General features: G+C 48.7%; 1 protein-coding gene across 1 annotated transcript in view; it reads right to left on the bottom strand.

Annotated features, from left to right (window-relative positions):
* Positions 1-26,242, bottom strand: part of LOC147733581 (protein regulator of cytokinesis 1-like) — an 863,550-nt gene that overhangs the window by 517,861 nt on the left and 319,447 nt on the right. Inside the window, exon 7 of the mRNA XM_086958987.1 lies at positions 12,106-12,253. Coding sequence (XP_086815113.1) covers positions 12,106-12,253 — 148 coding nt within the window. The remainder of the gene's footprint in view (positions 1-12,105; positions 12,254-26,242) is intronic.

Genomic DNA, 26,242 nt, shown 5'->3' with positions numbered 1-26,242 from the left:
TGGCCGGATTCTGCATAGCTTTTAAGCCTTCAGACTAAACATGTTCAATGATGGGGATTGAACGTACTGACTTTCGGAATGGCTCTTTGAAGTCGAACAAAAAAACATTCAGACTGGACTGTGGTAACTGGAAGACCAAATATCTTGGATGCTCGTTCCATTAAGTTGTGAAAACCTCCAATATCTGCTGGAGGAGAGATTGCGGTATCAGGCCCTGTGACGTCTGGATCTCGAAGACCATCCTGATTCCAGTCTATATTCTGATCTTGGTCAGGGTCCACTTGCTGATCTACATCAGATTAGGTATGATCATCATCTGTATCATCCCGAATGGGCACCACCTCTTGTGGATGCTCTACAGGCTCTGGGTCACGCCCTCTTGAAGGCAAAGAGTGTTCTGCCAATGGTTGAGGTAACTGAGGCGGAGGTGTAGGAGGGCGAACTTGTTGAACCTCCTGTGGAGCAGGAAAGCGCCTCCGATAGTCCTGCAACATTAACTGTAGATCAGAGATGAGAGAGGATGACATTGCTACCATATCCCGCTGAGACTGACGTGGAGGTTTCTGCAAAGGAACCTGCATGTGAGGCCTCTCCTGTTGGTCATAATAGTCTTGTGGAACATAGTGTTGTTGCTCCATTTCACCTTCCTCAGAACTGACCTCCTGTAATTTGACTTTTAAGTCAGATGGGCTATAAGCCGGTCCGTAATCGCTATAAGCCTCTTATTCAGAGTCCTCATCCAGCAATAGGGTAGGAGGTAACCATGTAACTCGCCGTGGAGATGTCATTTCCCGTGTTATTTGTCTTTTTCTGTGAGAAATTGCAAGTTTCCCAGTCGTCGACGACGTCGACTGAATCGTCGTCGGCGGTTGAATCTTCAAAGACTGTTTAGTCGACGAGGCGCCGACCAAGAAACTGCGCTCGTCGTTAAAGTATGAATCATCGACGGGGAGATTGTCATAGTCGACGATGGCTGGATCGTCAACGGAACCGTTGACGAACTCGTCGTCAGCATCATGGTCAAAGGTGTCGTCGACATGGTAGTCGTCGACGTTGTCGTAGTCGTCGACGCGACTCTAGTCGTCATAGTCGTCGACGTGGAAAAAGTCATTTTCGTCGACGACGAACAGGCATCATAGTAGACGGCGCAGGTGCCGTCGTCGTAGCCATCATCGACGAGCCAGTCGACGAGGCCAATTTTACAGTTTTCTTGACAGAAATCATCGACGTACCTGTGGTTTTCACTGTGAGAAGTTGGCCTGATATATAGTGCTCACTATTCTAGTGATCACTTTGTATCGTTCCAAACGACCCTTATTGATGATTGGTTGTAAGTCAACCTTATAGACCAGCTATCCTAGTAGCATGGACAAGAGCAGTCTTTAGGCTAAACTCTAGAGGGCGTGTTAAGCCAGCTTGAACACCAAGTGAAAGGACACCACACAAGTTGTTATGAAAATAAAAGGATATTTATTTATAACAAGTCTACCCTGATCTCTTTATGAGTCAGGGAGCTAAGCACACAACAAAACTCTTAAGAAAATACTTTAAGTCGCACAATTTACACAAATGCCCGAGGGGCACGAAATACCATATACACTAAAAGTGGAATGCGAAATACTAGCAGGTAAGTAACAAGATCCAGAGGCTTCAGGATCGCTAGGACTACACTACTGAACCCTAAGGTTAGGAGCAGGAGGCCTAGGGAGATCGGGTGCAGAGTGTGCACTCTCACGCGGGATGCGGGACAAAGTCTATGGAGACATACTGTTATCGGACGAATCAGACTAGATAGACTGAAAACGACAAAGGATATGGACACTTAGATAGTGAACCTACTTTGGAGCACCGAAATGCTCAGGTTACCTAGCCCAGAGGCTGCGGCTGCATAGGGTTCAAAAGACGTCGGGAATCCTCGTTGAAGTCTATGGAGCCTGAAAGAAGACGTTGCTGGCAGGCGACCAGTTAAGATGTCCGGAGTGATCCAAGCCTGGATCGAAGATGGAGACGACCTGAAAGCAGAGGGGAATCAGTTCTTAATCACTAGCCAGTGATTAGGTGGGCACCAGGATGGCACCAGATGAAGTCACCTCGACCAGGTGAGTGGGCGACGCTGGACTCTGCTGTCCCTCGGACCAGGAGGCGTTGTCGGCGACCAGGCTGAAGGTGCGAGCTGTCCCACGAAGGTGTCTGCTGTCGGCGATGCTGGGACCAGGATTGGAGCAACAAGCCTTGGCAAAGGCAAGCCCACGCGGTGGAGTCAAGATGGCGTCTGGAGTGGACCAGGAGGGTCCGGGGTGCTCCTCTCTTGGAAGGGAGCAAGGGCCAGTCTGGAGCAACCAGACCAGCGGTGTAATCGTCGTAGTTAGTCGTCAGGAGGGCCACTAGCCAGCAGGCAAGTGACCGGACAACGCGGTGAGCAGCAAAGAGCAGAAGGGCCCCACGCAGATCTCGTGGAAGCTGGGGGGCTGGACTTCGGTGCTGGAGCTGCTCAGGGTCAGGGCTTCTCAAACCCCAAAGCCTTCACTCGAGGATCCCTCGGCGGTCGTGCTGGTTAAGCGTCGAGCAGTTTTGAAGATGGCCGGTCCCTTCAGGTCTCGTCACACCCACGAATCTCAGTTGGGCTGATGATGCAGGTAGAGGTCAGAGATGCCAGGGAATCTGGGTCTCCTCGAGCTGGGCTTTCTTGATCCGGAGGATGGACTTACAGCAACCCGCGATGCTTAGATGGTGCCTGCGGGTGCAGGGTGGCTACTCCTTAGCCACAAGGGAGAGTCTTCAGAAATGGTCAAGAGTCCTTTCGTGGAAAGTAGTCAAGATTCAGAATTCTCTAATTTGGGAAGGGGGCCTGCTCCTACCTTTATTCTAAAATAAGGGGCAGGCACACGACTAGGTCCTGCCCATGGGTGGGACCAGGAGGGGGGTGGTTACACCCCTCTCGCTTGTCCGGACTTTCCCCAGCTCAGGGGCTGGTGTGCCCCTGGAACTGGTTCAAACCGGCAGATGCATAGTGAGCACCAGGGTGCCACTTGCAGTCACCTTCCTCTCAGCCCTGCCTACCTGGGATACACAAAACCCTGTCTGGGATGGTGCTAGCACCGCCCCTGACAGGAAACCCTTTGTCCAAGCTCTCCTCGCTGGAAGGACTCCCAGCAGCAGGAGGTCAGACTTGTGTCTGTGGTGGCAGCATCCATTTTGTGATGCTGAGGCTTGAGTTAGCTTTAACCGGGGTTCACAGTTACATGCATGTCGTGTCCCTCTAGAAGGGTGGAATGCTAACCCCGTCGCCAGAATTGGTGAGGGGTTAGTATCCAAATTCGTATGACACCTTACTCGACATGTTTTGATAAAGCGATACTAAAGATAGCAAATAACCGCGAGTATTATAATGCACTTAAGAGTATATGGTACGTGTTATCATGGAACAGCTATTAGGACTTGGTTCCGCAAGCTACAGACAGGCTCAGCTCATGCCAGAGCACCATCTCACATAATTCCAAGCACTCTGCCTTCAGGATTGTTAAGGCCTGCCATAGGAGTGACTGATAGGAATACATGTGTCCATTTTAGGTTTAGATATAGGGATACTATATCTAAAGCAAAGGGTGATTACACCACCTTGCCCCAGCTGTCGTGCAGCCAGTTGTGTCAGATTTGGGTGGCCAGCCAGGGGTGGCATAATACATGCTGTAGGCCCTGGATACACCTATGCCCTGGATACCTAAGGTATACGGTACAGGGACTGATAAGGTGGCCCAGTACCAATTGGTAAATGCACCTAAAGTATATGTGTGTCAATTTAGAGAGAGAACAGCTAGGCTGTGGGTCTGATTAGCAGGCCCACAGCCAGGGAAAGTCGTAAACCAGTGAAGAAAAAAGCACAAATCTGGGGTGATCATAGGATTGCAGACCCTACTCTCCTACATTCACCGTAGACGAACGCTGTTTGTCTGAAACAATCTCCTGAGGCGCAGTAGAAGGCTTTTTCACCTCTTTCCTGGTCAGAGGGTGGTGAAGTCACAGGGACGATCTTTTTAGCCTTTTTTGAAGGTTGTGACTCCTCAGGCTGTCCCTGCCTCTCCTTTTCACAGCGGTGAGGAGATTTTAGGGAAGCAGGCCTATCAGACCTATCAGAGGTCCCAGGCAAGGCCTTGACATGGGGCTCATCAGATGTAGTAGCGGGAGACCTACTCCTCTTCTTCGATTTTCTAGATGACACCATCGAAGAGGAGCCCTCACTGTCTGAAGACAGAACTTCCTTGCGGTCCTTCATTTTTTGTAGCCTAGTCAGGAGGCGTCCCTCTGTCCCTCAAGGTCTTGGTGGAGAAGGTTCTGCAAATCTTGCAGTCAGTGGCCTTATGATCCGGATATAAGCAATATATGCAGTCTTCATGTTTGTCTTCAACAAACAACCTCTTTTTGGAGCAAGTAGCACAGGCTCTAAAAAGTGCTTTCTTCTCTTTGTCAGACGTGACGAAAAACAGGCAAAAAGTTGTAGAAAAATACTTAAAAGTAAAGAAAATTGAGCCGAGCTCAATGGAGACTCCCTTGCACAACGTGCGGTAGAAAATCTGAGGCTCTGAGGCTCGCCCAGGAAGGTTCTATGGGGTGATGCTGCTCTGATTGGCTACTGCAAGAATTTGGTCTCTTTTACAAAAAGAGGTGGATAAGCTACAAAATGAGATGAGGCCTAGGCCTATTTTTTCACTTTGTGCTTACTACTAAGGTATTTTTTATTTACTGAGGCTCCCATTCCGACGACTGGGAATGATACAAAGCATGGGAATCTATGAAAGTTCCAATACTGGGGCAAGCAGGACACCAAGGGCCCTTTTGGTGTGTGAGGGGTATTTAAACAAACACTATGTGCTTCCAACCATTGTAGGAAACATGCATGACCTGTGACTACATTATTTTTGGAATATATTATGGGGTGGATCTACAGGTTGATTGAACAATTCTAGAGGAGGACGTATCCACCTCCAGTGCCCTTTTGGACACTACCTCTTTACTCCCTCTCTTGTTTTTGCAGGAATTTGAATCTAACCTACATAAGTTTACTACGCAATCTACTCTACATGTCTGAATGTCAGAATGTGCCAATAGAAACCCTGTATTCCGTGTGGGCATACATTGCTGGATAAAAATCAGTCATTAAGCCATTGTTCTGGTGTTAAGTTACTTCTAAAAGGCTGTTATCCTGTGGTCAGCCATTGTGGTTTGACTAAACTAATTTGATGGCAGATCCTTCTATGCTCCGGCCCCTGGCTGCTTTGCCTAATTTTCAACAGCAAAGCAATTGACTAGTGCAAGACACAGCATTAAAGTGTTGGGTCAGACAGCCGCTAAAAGTGGCCATCCACCGTATTTAAAGTGCCACGGACCTCAATCCACTCCTAATAAGGTGAAAAAGACATCTGCCACTTTTTGGCAGATATCCCACATCTGCCCACGTCTAAATAAAATCAAGGTTTTTTTTCAAAAAGGGAAAAATACAGGTCCTTAACCATCAAAGACAAAAAAAGCTGTGGCCGTAAGCCCAGCACTGTATACAGAGGGACCTCATGTCTCAGGTCCCGGTAACACGGGTTCATCATAGAGTCAGGTAGCTCCTTCCACTAGCCTCTGTAGATGAAAAAAGGTTTATGGATGCTGATGTATAAACCAGGTAACTGTTCTAGTTCAACAACAACTTTGACCCTTTGAAGGAAGATGTGATAACACTTCTTCAGTATTTTTATCAAACCTTCCCATTCAGAGTTTGAAAGTACCACATATACGAGAATGACCAGGAGTTGAATGCACAGCTAGCTTTTTAGAGTGGAATCAAAGGAATGTAATCCCTGAATGGCTGTGTCAAACTATCATTTCAAAACCATCATACCTTAATATGTGCAAAATAATTAGGTCAAAAATATCAATGGGGTAAGTCGATATCGGTAAGCATTTGATTACTTTGCTGAAATCCACATCAGGGTGCTTTGACGATATGCAGATCTGCAAGGAACATAGAATGCTAGTAAGATTAGTAAATCTATACTTGCCTATATACACTTATCTTCATGATCTTTGGGTTCTCGATATCTTGCTCACAATACTAGGATACAAATATATTCTTTTTTTTGGAAAACCTTTATTGAAAAATCAAAGCACAGCTATTCAGCCTTACATCCCTGAGGCTAGGCAGCAATATAAAGAGCGGAGAAAAGGTGCGCACAAAACATTTTAAGGAGCATATCAGGTTTAGTTTATGATATAGTTAAGACCTAATATAACCATAGGAAAAACGAGAAAGAAAAAATAAAGGGAATAAGGAAAAAGGGAAGTGGCAAGGTATGACATAGGAGCGGTAGTGCACGATTCCAGGGGGCGAGTGGGACCTTTTAGCACTCTGCATTAATCATATCGAAAAAGCGTACAAGAGTGAGGGGGGAAAGGAACCAGGATTGCGCTTAAGTGAAAAAGTTGGGCGGAAGGAAGGGCTAGGGAGAAAGACGAACCTCCAGCGGACCTGTATCGGGGGGCACACAAATATCACCTCTATGCATTCCACGCACCCCAAACAACCCCCCCACCTCTTAGGCTTGCCCCTAGCTATGTACACAGTTTTCTCACGGAGCATGCACCAGTCCATATTGGTTTTCCACAGTCCCACGGTGGGGGAGTCGGGGCACCCCATTTTTGAGCAATGTCTCGCTTGGCCACCATGTACCCCAACGTGACCCAGCGGGTTTGAGCATTAGTGTAATCAGTCGGGCCCCACACGTTCAACAAGCAGCGTCGAGCTTCCGCAGTCAAATCCACACCAGTCACCTCACGCATAACCACATGCAACCGTTCCCAATAAGAAGCAATGACCTGGCATTCCCAGATGGTATGCATGAAGGTGGCCAGTGCACCGCATCCTCGCCTACAAAGACCATCCACGGAGAGGCCCATGTGAATCAGCCTGGGGCCAGTTACATAAACTCTGTGGAGTATCTTCAATTGGACTAAGCGCAGCCTAGCTACTTCTTTGGGGGAAGACACCGCACACTGCCAATCCTCGTCATCCAATTCAATCCCATCACGCACCCACTGATCTCTCGCATGCAACAACAAGTCAGTCGGACATTTATCAATTTTTTATAGGTCAGGGAAATGGCACTGTCAGGCATATGACCGTCCAATACCCTATCTTCCAGCGGGGACGACTCAGCGACCTCCTCACCAACAGGCAGGACAGACGTAAGGGCATGTCTCAATTAGGCGTATCTAAAGTACTCTGTGGTACCTAGTTGGAATTCAGTCCGCAGAGCCTCAAAAGACTTAATTTCCCCCCTGGCCATCACATCAGCCACCTTGGAAATGCCAATGAGGTCCCATCGGTCAAACCCCTTTGAGTGCCACAACCTACTCAGCAAGTCGGAGTCATAGAGGGGATTGGCTATGGTAAGTCTACCCTTCCACCCCAATGCTTTCGTAATGGCCCTCCATATATGCACAGCGGTCTTAGTGGGGCCAGTCATTTTTCCATCCAGAGATCTAGAGTACAGCGCTCTGTAGTACATCCCATTATTCAGGAGCCAACGGTCCATGGCGTATCCCGGACTCTCCGCCGGTCCATAAAAGCCGTGATTAAGAGCAGCCAATTGGGAGGCCCAATAGTATCGGCGGATGTCAGGCAAAGCAATACCGCCGTCGTACCATGGAATAGTCAGTTTAACTACAGCGATACGCGGTCTACCCTCCCACAAGAGGGTCCGCTGCAGGCCTTCAACTTCCTTGAAGTATTTGGAAGGGACGGGGTCCTGCGTGTTCTGGAGCGCGTATAAGAACCTCGGCAGGGACATCATCTTGAACAATGCCGCTCGGCCCAACAGGGACAGCGGCAGCCTTTTCCATCCCTCCACATCGCGCCTGAGGCGCGCAAGAGGGGGAAGCAAGTTGTTGGAGTATCGTGCCCGGGCATCCGTTGATATATAGATACCCAGGTACTTAAACCCCTGCTGCGAGACCTGTATTGCGCAGCCCCTAGGAAGACGTGGGGTGTCTCCGCTAAGCACAGAGATAGGACTTCGACCAGTTAATGACTAGGCCCGAATACCCACCAAAAGTGCTCAACACGTCAAACGCCACAATCAAGGACCGACAGGGGGAGGTAAGATAAAGCAGGATATCGTCCGCATACAACGAGACTCGATCCTCAAAGCCCGGTGACCACTTGATCCCACAAATGTCAGGGTGGACACGTATCCAGGCAGCAAGCGGCTCGAGCGCCAGAGCAAAAAGGAGCGGCGACAGCGGACAACCCTGTCTAGTACCCCTCCGCAAGGCAAAGGAAGCCGACATCCGGCCGTTGACCGTTACATTGGCCAACGGGGAGGCATAGAGAAGCCTGACCCAACTAATGAAGTCGGGGCCAAACCCAAACTTGGACAACACCGCCCTAAGGTAATTCCATTCGAGGGAATCAAACGCCATCGTCGCGTCCAGCGAAGCCAGGACAGTTGGCTCGCAGAGTTTGTGCACCCGCGCCATGACAGCGTGAAGCCTCCGAAGATTAAGAGCAGTGTTGCGGTGAGGTATGAAGCCCGACTGGTCCGGATGGACCAAGTTGGCGATCACACCCACCAGCCGATTAGCCAGTAACTTAGCCAAAATCTTGGGTTCGGCATTCAGCAGGGAAATCGGGCGGTACGATCTACAAAGGTCCCTGGGCTTCCCCTCCTTATGAATGACCACAATGGTGGCCAAACGCTGGTCCAGCGGGAGTTCACCGGCCTCCCGGGCCTCCAAAAACATGCGCCGCAGGGGCACTACGACGGTGTCGGCCTTAATCTTATAGAGTTCCACCGGAAGACCATTGGGACCGGGAGCCTTGCCAGATCGCAGGGATCGTATCGCAAGCGCCACCTCATCAGCCGTTATGCCCCTGTCAATGTCGTCACGCTCGGTGTCCGACAGGCAAGGGAGCTCAACTCCCTCCAGAAAAGAGGCCGAGTCCGACTCAGTCAAGGTGGAGACCGAGGTATAAACCGTCTCAAAGTAGTCGGCAAAAGCCGAGGCAATAGCACTGGGGTCCGTAACAACCACCCCGTCCTCTCCCATAACCTCAGGCACCACACGGGAAGCCATCTCCCTCCTATCCAACCAGGCAAGGAGCTTGCCCGCCTTGTCACCCGCATCATAGATCCTCCCTTGCTGTTCCCTGCCCATCGCTTTGGCCGCGTCAGTGGCAGTGGCTCGATACTCCGACTGCTTTAGGGAGAGAGCGTGCAGCAATTCGGGTGTCGGGTCCATTTCCAATTGAGAGTCCAGGCCCTCAATTTCCGACTCCAACCGCACCATTTCCTCATCCCTGCGCCTGCGCGCCTCGGCTATCAAGGAGAAGGCTTCTCCTCTCAGGACAGTTTTGAAGGCCTCCCAAAGGGACAAGGCAGACGATACCGAGCCCGTATTCTCAGTGAAGTACAGGTCGATAGCTTTAGCTAGGAGGTCCAGAGTCTTGGGGTTGCGAAAGTACCAGGGGTTGACCGGTGCCACTCTGGACGCCGCCGCAATACCAAAGTCAAACGACACCCAGACCGGAGAGTGGTCCGATATACCCCAGGCTATTAGGCGGGCTCCAGAGACGGTTGAAGCTTGGACCGCCGGAGTCAAGATGTAGTCAATCCTGGAGAGGCTTCCGTGCGCGCCCGAGTGGAAGGAATACTGCCGCTGAGCAGGGTGTAAAAGCCGCCAACAATCAATAAGACCCATAGTGCTCAAGAAATTTGGGAGCCATGATTGCGCACTGCGAAGATCTCTGGATGGAAAACCGTCAAGGGTTCCCGACACCACCGCATTGAAATCCCCACCAAGAATTAGCAATCCCTCCGGGAGGCCCAAAATGGCACCCCCGAGATCCTGGAAGGTAGTCGTCTGCAAACCTGGGGGGACATAAACCAAAACCAAAACCAGGGTACGCCCCTCCCATCTACCCACAATGGCAACATATCGGCCCCTGTCATCAATCACCTTAGTCTCCACCTCCAGTGGGAGAGACATGCGCACTATGATCCCAACACCTCGGGACCCCGAAGAGAACCCGGAATGAGCCACCATCTTAAACCCTTTCCTATTGAGTGCATGACACGTATTTCCAATGAGATGAGTCTCCTGCAATAAAATAACATCGGGTACACAACGTTTAAACATCTGCAGTACAACCCCACGTTTAATGCGATCCCCCAGCCCGTTCACATTCCAACTCAACACATTTAATGTCTTACCCCCCCCCCCATCATCAAAGGTGCACAGTCCCGACCACCACCCCCAGAAAACAGCTACCTCAGCATAGTAAACAGAAGAATGGTAACCTTGCCATGAGGAAGGGGAAAAAGGAAAAGCAGAACACACAAACCAACCACCCCCCACCCTGCACCCCTGCATTAGACTAATAAGCCCCCCCCAACTAGCAGTGTGCCTATCGCCCCTAAAAAACTAACCTACGGAAAGCCCCCAGAGGAGAAAGGAGACATCCTATCACCCCCCGTCATCCCCCAAAGTTGAAAAGCTGCATTAGAAAGAAAAGAAAACATAAGTCAGTGACTGATTGCACTTGCAGGGCCCTCCGCCGAAAGAAGTCCGAAGAAACATTGTTCATTCCTGAAGGTCAGGACCACCTGACGCCCCTTCCGACTGATCCTCAGGGGTAGTCCGACGTTGAGGCAGGGTGTCCAGCCAGTCCCCAGCTGCCTCCGGCAAGTCAAAAAACACCGCTCGAGCACCATGTTCTATGCGAAGCTTCGCTGGGAAAAGCATAGAGTACTTCAACCCCATCTCCCTCAGCCTACGCTTGACACCCATAAAGCTTTGCCGGCGTTTCTGCACCGCTTGAGTGAAATCAGGGAAGAAGTTCACGTCTGCATTCTGGAATTTCAACGGACCTCCTCTCCTCGATGCCTGCAGGATCGCATCCCGGTCCCTGTAGCTGAAAAGTCTGGCGATGATGGGGCGCGGAGACGCTCCCAGCTTCGGCTGGCCGCCGGGCAGTCTGTGCGCTCGCTCCACCGAAAAGAACTTGCTCAGTCCACCGGGAGCCAGGTGCTTCACCACCAATTCCTCAACAAAGAGATATGCAGCGTCCTCCTCCGCGCCCTCCGGCACACCAATAATGCGGACGTTCTGGCGCCGTGCCCGTCCTTCAAAATCATCGAGCCTGCGGGCAAGCAGCGAGTTGGCGGCTTTCAGGTCTCGAACCTCCGATTGCACGTCGGACATGTCATTGGTCAGGCTCGACGTCTTAATGTCGAGCGACTTGACTCTGTCGTTCGTCTTTCCGAGGTCGGCCCTGATAAGGTTGACCTCAATCGTCAATGTGTCGACCTTGTGCGACAGCACTTCATGCTGCTTATGCATTTCGGCCTTGATGCCCGCAATGGTTCCCATAACATCCCGGAGGGTGGGTTCAACATCGTCCGGAGATACATCTCGCTGCGGATCCTTAGTGCGGCCTGAAGCACCAGGCCAACCCTTAGGAAGGGAGAAGCGTTCAGAGATGGTGGTCTGCGAGAGGGAAGGTTTCCTGCTAACTCTCGGGGGCTTCCCCTTGTCCGGGTCTCCTCTACCCGCCATGATGGGCGACGGGGATAGCACGACCCAAAGCGAGGTCGAACCGAAACTGCCACTTCCAGACGGCCGAGGTCAATAATCACCTCCACCGTCCCAGCAGAGCGTCAGGACTCTGGACAATCTGATCCGGCCACCAGCACAGAGCGGGGCAGCCCCAACTCTCTCGGACTGCCACCGGGTGGAAGCGCCACAGTCCCCCTCGTAATGCCAGACTATGATGGCGTTGTCGTCACCAATCTTCACGACGGTGTAACTCAGCTCAGGAAGCCCGGATCTTCAATCGGAGAACGGGCCCCGCCTCAGCAACAGCACCACAACAGATTCCCACTGTCGTGGGACAGGATTGGTAGCAGGATCAATACGGAGGATCGGAGGGTCTTCGGAGCTCAGAGCTCACGCGGCCATCTTGGTTGCCCGCGAAGCTCCTCCCCCCTACAAATATATTCTTGAAACTATATCCTGATTGAAAACATTAACAAGTACAGTGGTGGAATAAAATAAAAAACCTACCATCATAGAAAGCCGAAAAGGCTTGCATCTGCTCATGGGTGTAGTAGCAGCGTTTCCAGTAGAACTTCAATATTTCTCGAACTTCTCGTATAATAGGATATAGTTTTGCCTTCTCAAGCGTCTCTAATCGTTGCACTTCAGCTACCAGCTGGAAAGAGGATGAAATGTAACAACTTCTCAGAAATAAATCAAGTACATTATTTAACAACCGAATACCTCAATTACATTTTAAGCACCTGGAAAACAAAAATTGACAATCTGAAAAGTATTCCAAACCTAAGAATAACAAAAACACTAATTTAAGGACAATATCAGTTATAAGAATGATAAAATGTGGTTTCTTCCGCTTTTCTGTCCTCATGATGCAGCTGCCTTGTCCTAACCCCCAGTACATCAATCTTTCGCAGTTTGACAGTCCGAGGGAAATTTAACACCAGAGCTTACACCTCACAAAACTCAGTGCAGGTTATATTATGTAGCGGTACAACAGGGGGTGGTGATGGACAGAGCATCTGAACTAATCAAACACTCACACCCATTCAAAAGATCTGGGTTTAATTCATCACCGTTCTTTAGCCCACTCTGCCACCCCAGTTCAGATGGACTGTTCCCATGAGGCACGGGGTCAGACTGATTTGCATATAGCCATGTCTGAACTGGGGTGGCAGAGTGGGCTAAAGAACGTGATGGATTAAACCCAGATCTTTTGACTGGGTGTGAGTGTTTGATTGATTCAGATGCTCCGTCCATCACCACCCCCTTTTTGTACCGGTTATATTATATAGGCACAATTAAAGATGTGGTTATATGAATATATATTTATATGTGCAAACACGTTACATATTTATTGGGGGAATACACAATATAATATTGTAAATTGATCCTATAGTGCCATCAAGTGTTTGGGGAAACAAACAAGGTCAAAAGCCGAGTGAATTGTAAATGTCTCCATAAGCCTCACAATAGCAATACAGCACCACATTACTAATGTTACCTCGCTGTGCATTGGAGGTTAGGTATTAATATTTTGAACCAGTTCGTTTGAAGGGTTTGTCCCCCCAACAGGGATACGGTTTTAAGAGAACATTAGGTGGAATACTAAACTGTACTGTCTGGTTGTCTGTGGTAAAAAGACTGGATATCAGAGGGCAACCAACATCAAGATACTTGGCATTTCATGTAACAAAATACCTGATTGCAGGCTTCAACAGTGGAAAAATAATTCACCCCTAATGTGTTACACAGTAAATAAATCACGCCTATTGCAAATCTTCCATCCCCATGGTGTGTTCGGTTGGGTCACCAATATCAAAATTGCCTACTGCGGTCATCTGAAAGATTGAGAGTAACATACCTAGCTACAGCCTTTAGAACAATGCAATATCAATTTATCCCTAAGTTTATTGCCTGTAGCATATGTTTTTCACAGAAAGTCAGGCCTTTGACAAAATGTTTCATTATAGAAAGACCACATCTAATGACTAAGAACAATTATTACTTACCTGTAAACAGGTGGTTCTCCAGTATTGGTGTCTTTCATAGATTCCCATGCTTGAATATTCCCCGAAGTGCGAGTCCCACGGTATATAAAATAGCAATAAATGCTAAAAATATATGTATGGGAGAACATAATAGAAGAAGAAATGGAAGTAAATACATAACTGAAAACCTCTAAAACAATTCCTCCATAGGAATGCATGATAGAGAGAGAAAACACTTGTAACATAACACTGTCAGTATGTTAGTCCAAACTACAGCCAATCAGGCGCCAGCACCCTCTAGAACCTTCTCAGAAGCTCAAGCCCTCAGATTTTCGTAGCACCAAAGTGAGCCGGAGTGCATGAGGAGAAGAGCCTCTGAGGGGAGGAGGGTGGGTCGCATGTGAATCTATGAAAGACACCAATACTGGAGAACCACCTGTTTACAGGTAAGTAACAATTGTTCTTCTCCAGTATTAGGGGTGTCTTTCATAGATTCACATGCTTGAATAGAGTAGAGAGCAGTAACCTCCGAAGAGCTGAGATTGCTAAGCACAGCATGGAAAAGCTCTAAGACAGTAATACAGTCATGGAAGCCTTGATAGCAAACACAAAAAAAAAAGATAAAGGAGGAGGGAACAGAGGCTCACCTTACTTGAAAAGATGACGAAGCACTGCCTGCCCCACTGCGTTATCCGCCTGGTTGATTGCGTTCAAGCAGTAATGCTTGGTGAAAGTGTGCCTGCTGGACCATGTCGCTGCACGGCAGATCTGATGAAGTGGCACACCAGCAAACAGGGCGGTGGATGAAGACATAGCCTTCGTAGAATGAGCCCTTACTGAAGGCTGCAAAGGCTTGCCAGCCTGTTGATGGCAGAAGGCAATGTCCGAAGAGATCCAACAGGCAATCGTTGGTTTGGTAACTGGATGCCCCTTACGCAGTCGTCCATAAGCAATGAACAGTTGGTCGGACCTGCGGAAGAAGGCAGTTCTGCTAATGTAAAAGTTAAGGCATCGTTTGATGTCCAAAGAATGCAATCGCTGCTCAGCCGGAGACTGTGGCTCAGCAAAGAAAGTTTAAGAACACATGTTCATTTAGATGGAAGTCAGTAGGCACCTTAGGTAGGAAAGATGGGTGTGTGCGCCGTCAGGTCTGAATTGAAGATAAGGCGGTTTGATAGTAAAGGCGTGGAGGTAACTCACACGACGAGATGAGGTCAGAGCAAGAAGAACCATTTTCCAGGTGAGGAACTTAATGTCCGCCCTATGGATGGGCTCAAATGGTGATTTCTTAAGTTGCAACAAGACCACATTCAGATGCCACGGTGGAGGAGGGCGCCGAATAGGAGCCATCTTGCCGGAAACGAGAGATAGCAGCTAGGAAAACAAGGTAGCATGCGAGAGTCCAGATTGAGCTAGACTCAAAAAGAACGGAAGAAGCTGCTCCGGAGTAGAATGGATTGGATGGACATTTGCTGCCATGCACCAATGACAAAATCTCTTCCACTTGAGTTTGTAAGTTTTGATGGTAGACTGAGCCTGAGCGAGGATCTCTGTAGTCTTGCGAGTTATTTAAGTTTGCGAACTCAAGGTCCTCAGGTTCCATGCCGACAATTGTAGAGTGGATGGATCTGGATGGTAAACCTGGCCCCTGTCCATCATCAGGAGGTCTGGACGAGGATGAAGAGGAATGGGCTCGCACTGGGACAGAAGGTCCAACTTCCAGAACCATGCCTGTCTGGGCCATCGAGGAGCGATCAATAGGATGTGGCAGGGCTGCCGCCGCATCTTCCACAGCATCCGTGGCACTAACTGGATCGGCAGAAAGGCATAAGAGAATAAATCGCACCAATCGATCAAGAGGGCATTCCCGCACGATCCGGGGTGGGGATGCCAACTTGCGTAGGACGGGCATTTCCGATTCTCTGGTGTCGCAAAGAGGTCTAGAGATGGGCGACCCCATCGGTGAAACACAAGATCCAGAGTCGGTTGATGCAGCTCCCATTCATGTGTCGACGATGTGGATCTGCTGAGGGAGTCTGCCAGGATGTTTGAAACGCCCCGCAGGTGCACCGCCGTCAAGGTTATCTGATGACAGAGTGCCCAAACCCAAATCGACTGAGCCAGTCGAGACAATCGTTGAGACTTGGTCCCGCCAGGTTTGTTCACGTAGTGCATGCTGGTGGTATTGTCCGTTTGAATAAGCACTGACTCCCCTTGAACTACAGGAAGAAACTACTTTAGTGCCAGAAAGAAAGATCGCCATCAACTTTATGGCCTACGCCGATGATACCCAGCTCTTGTTTACATGGCCCAAAAACAACCTGGACACAACGAGAGTCCAATTCTGCTTATCATCGGTCTTCCGCTGGCTGGCCTTGGCTCAACTCAAGTGTAATGAGAGCAAATCGGAAATTCTGCTGTACGGCTTCTTCCCAGATAATTTCTATGATTCTCTCTGGCCCACCGATTTCCCCAGCCCCAAATCCACAGGTGGACCTGCAAAAAACTTAGGAATCTGGTTTAGCAATAATCTAAGATTTGAAGATCACCTGAAAAAACTCACCGGAATCTGCTTCTCCACTCTTAAAACTCTACGCAGATTCCTTCCTTTGCTCCCGCGAGCAGCTAAGGAGACGGTCATTCGCGCTCTGATACTATCCAGATTGGATTATGCGAATGCTCTCTACTGCGGACTCCCAGCCTATCTGATCCACCGCCTCCAAGTCATCCAAAATGCTGCGGTCCGGCTGCTGTTCAACATCCCCAGAAGATCTAGCGTCCGCCAACCTCTCCGAGACCTTCATTGGCTTCCAGTGGCTCAAAGGATCTTATTCAAGATCCTTGTGTTAGCATATCGTGCACTCCACCTAACAGGCCCTACCTATTTGAGAAAAAGATTTTCCCTTTATGCCCCCAACCGCCCTCTCAGATCAAGCAATCTGCATCAAATGACTGTACCAAAGTTCAAATATAGTAGGCTTGGTGGACAATCCATTTCTGTTAGAGCAGCGAGAGCTTGGAATGCCCTCCCCCTGCAACTGAGAACAGCCCCTTCCATCATGGCATTTAGGAAAGGCCTAAAAACCTACCTCTTTAACACCAACGCCTAATGGCTGTCCCTCTTCTGCATTTACTGTGATCTGCCCCTTCCGTTTCTCTCCGCGCCAGGATACTATACTATTTAGTAGCAGAGCGCGTTACAAAAGCCTCTATAATAATAATAATAATAACTCTAGCCTGTTGATATGCGAAGAGCATTGGGGTGGAGACCATTTGCCCTTGATCTTGATGGAGAGGCCTTGAAGATTAGCATCCCAGCTGTCCAGAGAGGAGTCCGTTGTGAGCGAGAGATCTGGCACGTTGATGAGGAAGGATGTTCCAGTCGCCAGGTTGGTCGGCTGTGCCCCCCAGCACAGACCCTTTCTCATGCGAGCTGTAACGGCCACCAGGTCGTTGAAAGATCCGGAGACCTGACGCCACTGTACGTCCAGTTCCTCTTGAATGGGACGGATTCGCAGTCTGCAATGTGGGATCAGTGCAATACAAGATGATGCCATCCCCGGAAATGACTAATGTCCGGACAGAAACGGACTGCTGTGAGAATTTGGCCTGATACAAGGTGATCACTAGAACTAGTGAGTATCATATCAGTCCAAACAACCCTTATGGTGATTGGTTGTAAGTCAACCTTATAGACCAGCTATCCTAATGGTAGCATGGACAGAGCAGTCTTAGGCTAAACTCTTTTGGCAGGTGAAGCCAGCTGTTTTACCACATATAACCCCTTGAATACCAAATGACAGGACACCACACAGGTTGTTATGAAAATCAACAATATATTTATTACTAACAAACACCTCTGAACTCTTTATGAGATCAGAGGGCTAAGCACATAGCAATACCCTTAAGAAAAACGCAATAAGTTGCACAAAGTACAATGGTGCCCTAGGGGCACAACAAACCATATACTAAGTAAATGGTATAAGGATCGATAGAAGAAATGAAGATGCCTAGCGGCTGTAGGATCACTGAAACTACGCTACCCTAACCTTAGATAAGTAGTAGGAGGCCCACGGGACACGTGTGCAGAGTGTGAACTCACATGCGAGATGCGGAACAAAGTCAATAAGAAGAACAAATTACGAAAAGGTAAGTAAAAGACAGTTACGACTAGTTACGACAAAAACGACAGGATACCTGGACACTAGGAGAGTCAATCTACCCTTGAGCACCGAAATGCTCTTGTTACCTCACCCACGGGCTGCGGGTGTATAGGTGTGAAAGTGTGTCGGGTTTCAGCGTCGAAGTCTATGGAGCCTTGAAGAAAGATGCTGCAGGCGACCAGGAGGAAGATGTCTGGAGCGATCCAAGGGTGGATCGAGGAAGATGGAGACCTGAAAGCAGAGGGGACAGTGTTCAAAGTCACTAGCCAGTGACCGGAGTGGAACCAGGAAGTAACCAGATGCTGTGGTCGCGATCAGGTGAAGAGTGGACGCTTGACTCTACAGCGACGTGGACCAGGAGGTGTCCCCGACGACCAGGATGGAGGCACGAGCTGTACTACGCAGGCTCTCAATGTCGGCGGTGTCTGTTCTGGATTCGGCGTCAACAGGCGGTGAGTGGAAATGGCGTCTGGTGCGGACCAGGAGGGTCCGGGGTGCTTTTCCTTTGCAGGGAAGCAAGGGGCAGGCGGGAGCAACCAGACCAGCGATATAGATTTGGTGGATCGTCGTCTAGGAGGTCACTAGCCAGCCGGCAAGTGACCAGACAACGCGTCGAGCAGGAACCAAGCAAAAAGGGCCCCACGCAGATCTCATGGATGCTGGAGGGCTGGTCTTCGGTGCAGGAGCTGCTCGGGGCTGGGCCTTCTCAATCCCCAAAGCACTTGCGGAAGCCTCTGAAGTCGTGCTGGAAGCGAAGTGCAGTTTCTCCAAGATGGCCGGTCCCATGTGTCTCGTCGCACCCACGGATCTCAGCTGTGCTGCAGATGTAGGTAGAGGTCAGAGAGGTCTGGAAGTCCGGGTCTCGTCAGGCTCTGAAGTCTGGTTCCAGGAAGAAGGACGACAAAGTGAAACGCTAGGACGCTTGATGGTGCCTGCTTGTGCAGGGTGGTCACTCCTTGGCCACAAGGGAGATTTTCTTCAGTCTTCTGTGGAGCAGAACGTCGAAGTCCAGGGTTTCTTCTTTGTAGTTTCGTTCAGGGTAATCTAATTTGGAATGGGACCAGCTCCTACCTTTATTCTCCTAAAGGGGGCTGTACTAGTGACTAGGTCCCTCCCATGGGTGGGACCAGGAAGGGGGTGGTTACACCCCCTATCCTTTGTCCTGGTTTGCAACTAGTTTGAACCTTGTATGCTTCAGGCAGGTCTCATTCCTTTCAGCCTGGCCTACTACAATATACAAAATCCTGTCTGGGGTGGTGCTAGAACTTCCCAAGGCAGGAAACCCTTTGTCCAGGCCTCCCTTGCTGGAAGGAAGCCCCAGCAGCAGGAGGTCAGACTCGTGTCTGTGGTAGCAGCATCCATTTTGTAATGCTGAGGCTCTGTTTAACTTTAACCGGGGTTCTCAGTTACATACGTCGTGTCCCTCTAAAAGGGTGGAATGCTACCCCCGTCGCCAGAACTGGCGAGGGGGTAGTATTCCAATTCATATGACACCTTACTCGACATGTTATGCTATGCCAAAGTTAGCAATAACCGTGAGGATTATAATGCACTTAAGAGTATATGGTATAGCGTTATCATGGAAACAGCTAAAGGACTTGGTTCCGAAAGCTGTAGACAGGCTCAGCTCATGCTAGAGCACCATCTCACATAATTCCAAGCACTCTGCCTTCATGATTGATAAGGCCTGCCATAGGAGTGACTTATAGGAATATATGTGTCCATTTTGGGTTAGATATAGGTATACTATATCTAAAGCAAAGGGTGATTACACCACCTTGCCCCAGCTGTGTTACCAGCCAGTTGTGTGTTTTAGATGGCCAGCCAGGGGTGGCATAATACATGCTGCAGCCCCTGGTAGGTCTTGGGTGCACTTATGCCTTGGGTACCTAGGGTACATTGTACAAGGACTTATAAGAGTGACCCAATACCAATTGGTAAATGCACCTAAAGTATATGTGTGTCAATTTAGAGAGAGAACAGCTAGGCTGTGGGTCTGATTAGCAGGCCCAAAGCCAGGGAAAGTCATAAACCAGTGAAGCAAAAATCTGGGGTGACCATAGGATTGCAGACCCTACTCTCCTACAACTGCCTTGATCGAATGAGATACCAGGCGGAGCATTTTCTGTTGTCGTTCGTGTGAAACGAACGCCTTTGAAAGCATTATGTCTTAGATCGCTCCCAAGAAATTCCTGCCTTTGAAAGCACTGTTCAAGGTTGCCCCCAAGAAACTCCTGGTTTGAGCTGGTGCAAACTGACTTGTCGATATTGATGGCCAAACCGAGGGATTGAAACACATTGACAAAGACGAGTGTCGTGGCTCAGTTGATGGCGTGATTGGGACTTGAGGAGGCAATCATCCAAATATGGAAAAAAAATTGGACACCTCGGAGGCGTAGATGAGCCACCACAGGAGCCAACACCTTCGTGAACACACGAGGGGTGGATCGGAGTCCGAAAGGCAACACTTTGAATTGATAATGTGTCTGCCCCACCCTGAAGCGAAAGTACTTTCTATGTTGGAGAATTGGGAAATGAAAGTATGCGTCCTGAAGGTCTATGGTGGTCGTGAAATCCCCACTGGCCAGAAGACGCAGCATTCGGAAAGATTGGCTCTTTAGGTATCTGTTGAGAGCCCTCAAATCCAGAATTGGTCGCCTATCTCCCATCTTCTCGAGTATGAGGAAGAAACGAGAGTAAAACCCCTCTCCGCTCTAAGACACTGGAACCACTTCGACTGCACCTTTTTGAACAAGAAGACAGACTTGATGGTAACGCTCCTTGAGATGGGGAGGAGGCGGGCCAGACGGTGGATTATCAGGAGGAATCTGGATGAACTCCAAGGTGTGACCTTTCAGCACAATGTCCAACAGCCAGCGGTCCGAGGTGATGGAAGACCACTGAGAATAAAACAGATTCGACCTCCAACACTTTGGGGATGACAAAAGTCATTGGCGTTTGGGAGTGGATCCCCGATAGGATGACTTTCCTCTGTAGGGCCTTGAGGACTGTTGTCGATGTGGCTGTTGCTGGTTGGAAGAGTAACATTGGCTGCTCTGATTGTAGGAATGATATTGAGATTCTCCTCCTCGAAAAGTGGAAGTGCAGCGTTCGCGTGCACCTCGAAATGGCTGCTTCCGAAATTGCAAAGTGCCCAGTGATTTAGCCGTATCAGTGTCCTTTTTAATGGACTCTAGAGCTTCATCAGTGTGTGACCCAAACAGCGATTCACAATCATATGGCATATCAAGGATCTTGGATTGAACTTTCTGCCGGAAAGAGGTGGCCTTTAACCAATCCTGGCGTCTTAAGGCAGACGCACTAGCAAGCTGGCGGAAGCCAGTGCCCGCAATATCGACTGCGCAGTCAATCATCTCTTCAGATGCTCTTTGTCTTTGTTTGGAGGATTTGCAAAGCGTCCACTTTGGAAGCGTCAGGGATGAGGCTGACTAGGGCAGATATGTCCGACCGCATCTGCCAGTCGTAGTAGCGGCCCAAGATAGCTAAGGCATTTGCCGCCCGTACTGTAGTGGAAGCCATGGTGGAGAACTTCCTTCCAATGGCATCTAGGCGCGGACCTTCTCTATCTGGAGGTGCGGTGATTGGAGACGCTGGATTACGGGCCAGACGCTATGCTGCCTGAGTGACAACCGAATCTGGCTTAGGGTGAGAGACGAGGCATGCTGGTGAACCAGTTGGGGCTTCTATTTCTTTTCAAGGCGCGGCAGTTGAGCAGGTAAAGAATTCAGAGCCTGCATGAGCTTAACTCCCTCCTTCCAAATAAAATCGATTAGAATTGTGTGTACTTGTTTGAAAGGTTGATTCTTGAAATAGTAGAGGAAACAGTCTGTCTGTGTCCTTAGTAATTTAAAGCGCTGAGCCGCTCTATCCGTCACCAGATGAAAACTGGCAATATCTACTGGAGGGGAATCCCCAGATTCTCCTGGCGGAGGAGAGGGTGTCTGCATTTTGTAGTAGTCCCACTCTGCAATGCCGGTTTCAGCATCATCATTATTATTATCCGTATCATCATGGACCGCCCCGTCCTCTCGTTCTGGAATCGCCTCATCATCCGCATCCTGTGGATACACAGTTGTGTGAATCTTGACCGACGTTTGAACCTGAGGAGAAGGCGTCAGTGGCAAAGTTTGCGAAACAGAAGGTGGAGCTGTTGCAGTTGCATCAGGTAATGGTCGAGGAGTGCCTTGTGGCATTGGTGCAAAACGCTGGTTGTAGTCGTCCAGCATATGCTGGAGATTTGAAATCAAAGACAAAGGCAAAGTAGCCATTGGAATTTGGATGCACTGTTCCTCAGCTTGAGACTCCTGGTCGCCGCCATCACTGCCGGAATCTAGGCATTTGATGATTAGGTCAGACGGACTGTGGGCCACCCCGAAAGGGTCATCCACATCATCACCAGAGTCAGAGTCGTGCTCAGAGTTAGTGGCAAACAGATGAAAGAGGCTGCGGATCTGGAGCGGACAGCTGGTGGTAAGGCTTTTGGTGGCGACGGTGTGAAAGATCGGGGGCGACAAATGCAGAACCTGAAGAAAAAGGCACCAGAGGCAATGAGGCAAAGGAAGATGGTGCCACCGTCGACTGTATCGTTGACTGTGCTGAAATGGCCACCGACGAAGATGACTTAGTCGACGAGCCTTCCGTCTACGATGGATTCATCGGAGTCGTCGTCGACGGAAGCATTGTAGATGGCAAAGCCGCCGACGTAGTCGACGCAGGAGACACCCCTGACGACGGAGCCCTCGTCGACGAGGCTTTAGTCGACGGAATCTTCGTCGACGACGAAGACTCCTTGATGGCTTTTGTCGACGTTGCTGGTTTCTTCGTCGACGAGGTGATAGGAATCGTCGACGAGACAGTCTGGAAGGCCAATGAAACTCTCGTCGACGTAAAGGCAGACGACGAGACAGTCGTCGTCAGTGTCGTCGACGATGTAGACACGGCAGATCTAGTCGTCGGAACGCTCGTAGACGCTCCCGTCGACGACGAAGAATGTTTAGGTGTGGAAACAGGCTGAAAGGCAGTAGAAGCCGCCTGAGCCAGGTCTTGTGGGCGCCACATTAGTAGGAGCTCGTGGGGACACCACAGAGGCCAAAGGCAGGGCAAGTTTCTTCTTTTTTTAGGAAAGAAGAAGGCATATCCTGCACACTACCACGCTTAGAGGCTGCAGTGGAGGGTCTAGAGTGAAAACTCAGCATCAGACCGAGCTGAATCCTTGTCTGTAAGACATTGGAGCCAAAGGAGGAGACTGCCTTCTCTGCCCTTTAGAGTTTTGTTGGAAAAGGTTCTACAAAACTTACAGCTGCCAACTTCATGGTCAGGGTAGAGTCAATAAATACATTTCTTGTGGGGGTCCTCTTTAAAAAGACGCAACTTCCCACATGTAGAGCAAGGTCGGAATAAAGACTTCTTACTTGACATGATGAAAGTTCAGGAAAAAGAAGCAGTTGAGGCAAAAACTGAGTAGAGCTCAGGGAGACTCCCTTCACACGACGTGCAGTAGAAAATCTGAGGGCTTGAGCTTCTGAGGAGAAGGTTCTAGAGGGTGCTGGCGCCTGATTGGCTGTAGTTTGGACTAACATAATGACAGTGATATGTTACAAGTGTTTTCTCTATATATCATGCATTCCTATGGAGGAATTGTTTTATAGGTTTTCAGTTATGTATTTACTTCCATTTCTTCTTCTGTTATGTTCTCACATACATATATTTTTAGCATTTATTGCTCTTTTATGTATTGTGGGACTCCCACTTCGACGACGGGGAATATTCAAGCATGTGCATCTATGAAAGACACCCCTAACACTGGAGAACATAACTTCTGTGAATCGATAATGCCTATAGCCTATACCATTGGCTTGACAATATAACCAACAGAGGAATATTTTAGTGCACATCAGAAAGATACCAACCCGCATGCCTATGATTATCAAATCACAAATATTTACAAACTTTACTGTTGGCAAAACAATACATAACTCCCCTGAATAGGGCCCAACAAAAATCATGAAAGTGATAATCTCCCTAGGGTTTGTCAGAGTGTCGATCAAGAACAAAACCACTGCCTACTATAGACATCTGAAATAGCATGCAACAAAATACCCTTCTACATCTTCTGACATTATGTGATAGCAATCCACTGTTACAGGCTTACTGGCTTTAACAAATGCTTTTCGAAATTAATAAGCCAGACATACAAGTTACTTACCTTCGGTAACGCTTTTTCTGGTGGATACAATATCTGCCTGTGGATTCCTCACCTTGTGAACATTCACCTGCATCAGCAACGTTCCGCAAATTCTTCACTAGCACGCCGGCGTGGACGAAGTCACAGGAGCACGGCATCGCGCGCGCGACTCCTCTGACATCACCGACCCCATAATAGGCCTACATTGGCGTGATGACATCAGTTCCGCCCTTTTTTCCATGCCTTCGAGGCACACGGAGCGACAACAATATATATATATATATATATATATATATATATATATATATATATATATATATATATATATATATATCCTACTGGCGGTCGCCAGTAGGTATATATAGTTAGAATTTTCAAAAGTCCCATAGAGAAAAAATCCTATGTCTAATAACTTTGGCGTTTGTGGACGGAATCGGCTGACATTTTCAGGAAAATGGCACATTTTGTTTCTGAGCAGCCCCTGAAAATTGGGGGGGGGGGGGGTTCGTCAAGGGGGGGCCGAGAAAAAAGGGGGGTCCCAAAACGCGTTTTTAACATTGAGTTTTCCATAGGGCGTTTGGCCTCACTTTTAGCTCGAACGGCTGAATGGATTTGCACGAAACTTGGCAAAATTGTAGGGACTGTTAGCCCGATGTGCCTTTGCTGGGTCTCAATATATGTGCTCCGGTGGATTTTGAGAAATTAACGTTTAAAAAAACAGATATATCTGTGACAGCGTCCCGGGTAGCGCACCAGTTCGCGTACTTTTCGCGTAACGGAGCTTTGCGAAGCGAAGCTGATTGGCTCTCCAGTGTCTGTCAACATTCTAAACAGTCCGGAGTGGCCGCCATCTTGTCTCTCAGTAGGATAGAGAGACAAGAGGAGGCCAAAACTAAGGGGAAAATGACCATAAGGGGGCATAGTAGATCCTCCCTGACCCCCTATGTTTGATGTGGAGGCTTTAAAAGGGCCCCGCGGGGGGGAAAAAAAAAAAAAAAAAAAAACCGTTTTTTTCGTGGGGTGCGCCCGGTACGCGCACCGGAAAGCGGTCCGGTGAGCGTACTATAAGGAAAGAAGAATGATTGACTTCTAGAATTCTATCAATTTTTCATAAAGGGAAGGTAGTTCTTAAAAGAACTTTTTTTTTTATTATTTTTGTTGTTTTTTATTTTTTTAATTATTTTTCTGAACACATTTTATACTTTTTTTGTATTTTTTGAACGGTTTATTATTTTTTGGTTTTTTTTGCAGGGGAAAGAACGAAAAACAAGCATTAGAAACGGCTCAACAGGAGCAAGAAAAAAAAATCACTTTCTGGGACGTTTTGAGCACTTGTGATTTTCAAATGCTCTGTTCATTAATGGAAAGCTCATTTCGCCTTAACAAAGCAAACCCCCACAATAAATGCACACCAGCTTGATATGTTGAAAATTAGTTTGAATAGCGGGTGTGAGAAGTTGGCCCGATATGCAACGTTCGCTATTCTAGCGACCGCTATGTATCGTTCCAACGACCCTTATGGTGTTTGGTTGTAAGTCAACCTATAGACCAGCTATCCTAGTAGCGTGGATACGAGCAGTCTAAGGCTAAAGACTCGAGGAGGCCAGCCAGGGGTGTCATAATACATGCTTCAGCCCCTGGCGGCCCTGGGTACACCTATGCCCTACGTTACGGGGTCTGATAAGGTGGCCCAGTACCAATTGGTAAATGCACCTAGGGTACATATCGTAATTTAGAAAGAGAACAGCCAGGCTGTGGGTCTGATTAGCAGGCCCACAGCCAGAGAAAGTCGTAAACCAGTGAAACAAAAGCAAAAAATCTGGGTGATCATAGGATTGCAGACCCTACTCTCCTACAGCGGGGACCATCTCCCTCGCCTCTGGTCCCGAAAGACTTTCATGGGATGAGGTGGTGGCCACAAGAGTTGGTGGATTTTCACTTAGGTTACGCACCTCCACCATACTATAATTTATAGGATGCCACCTTTGCATGTGGCGATGCATTGTATAGTTTCCAAAGCTATACTTTTTATCCGTGCCTCGAGACAGAGGTTCTTTACATATCAGGCATGTAACATAACGTGCATTCACCTTTTTTTGGCCTGCAGGAAATGAAAAAAACTGCCAAATAAAATTGGCCTTGCGGTGTGATTTCCGGGGCTCTTCAGGGAAAATTTTTATTTGATGTACATCTTGTTCTTCTTCTTCCTCCTCTTCTTCAGGGTTGGGAATAAACTGGGGAGGTGGTCCATCCTTCCTAGGAGGTTGTGGTGGTGGTCCACCAGCTGC

This window comes from Lissotriton vulgaris, chromosome 2_1, assembly GCF_964263255.1.
Source record: "Lissotriton vulgaris chromosome 2_1, aLisVul1.2, whole genome shotgun sequence".
NCBI lineage: Eukaryota > Metazoa > Chordata > Amphibia > Caudata > Salamandridae > Lissotriton > Lissotriton vulgaris.
The sequence above is the reverse complement of the archived record's forward strand: the minus strand, read 5'-3'. Positions and strand labels throughout refer to the sequence as shown.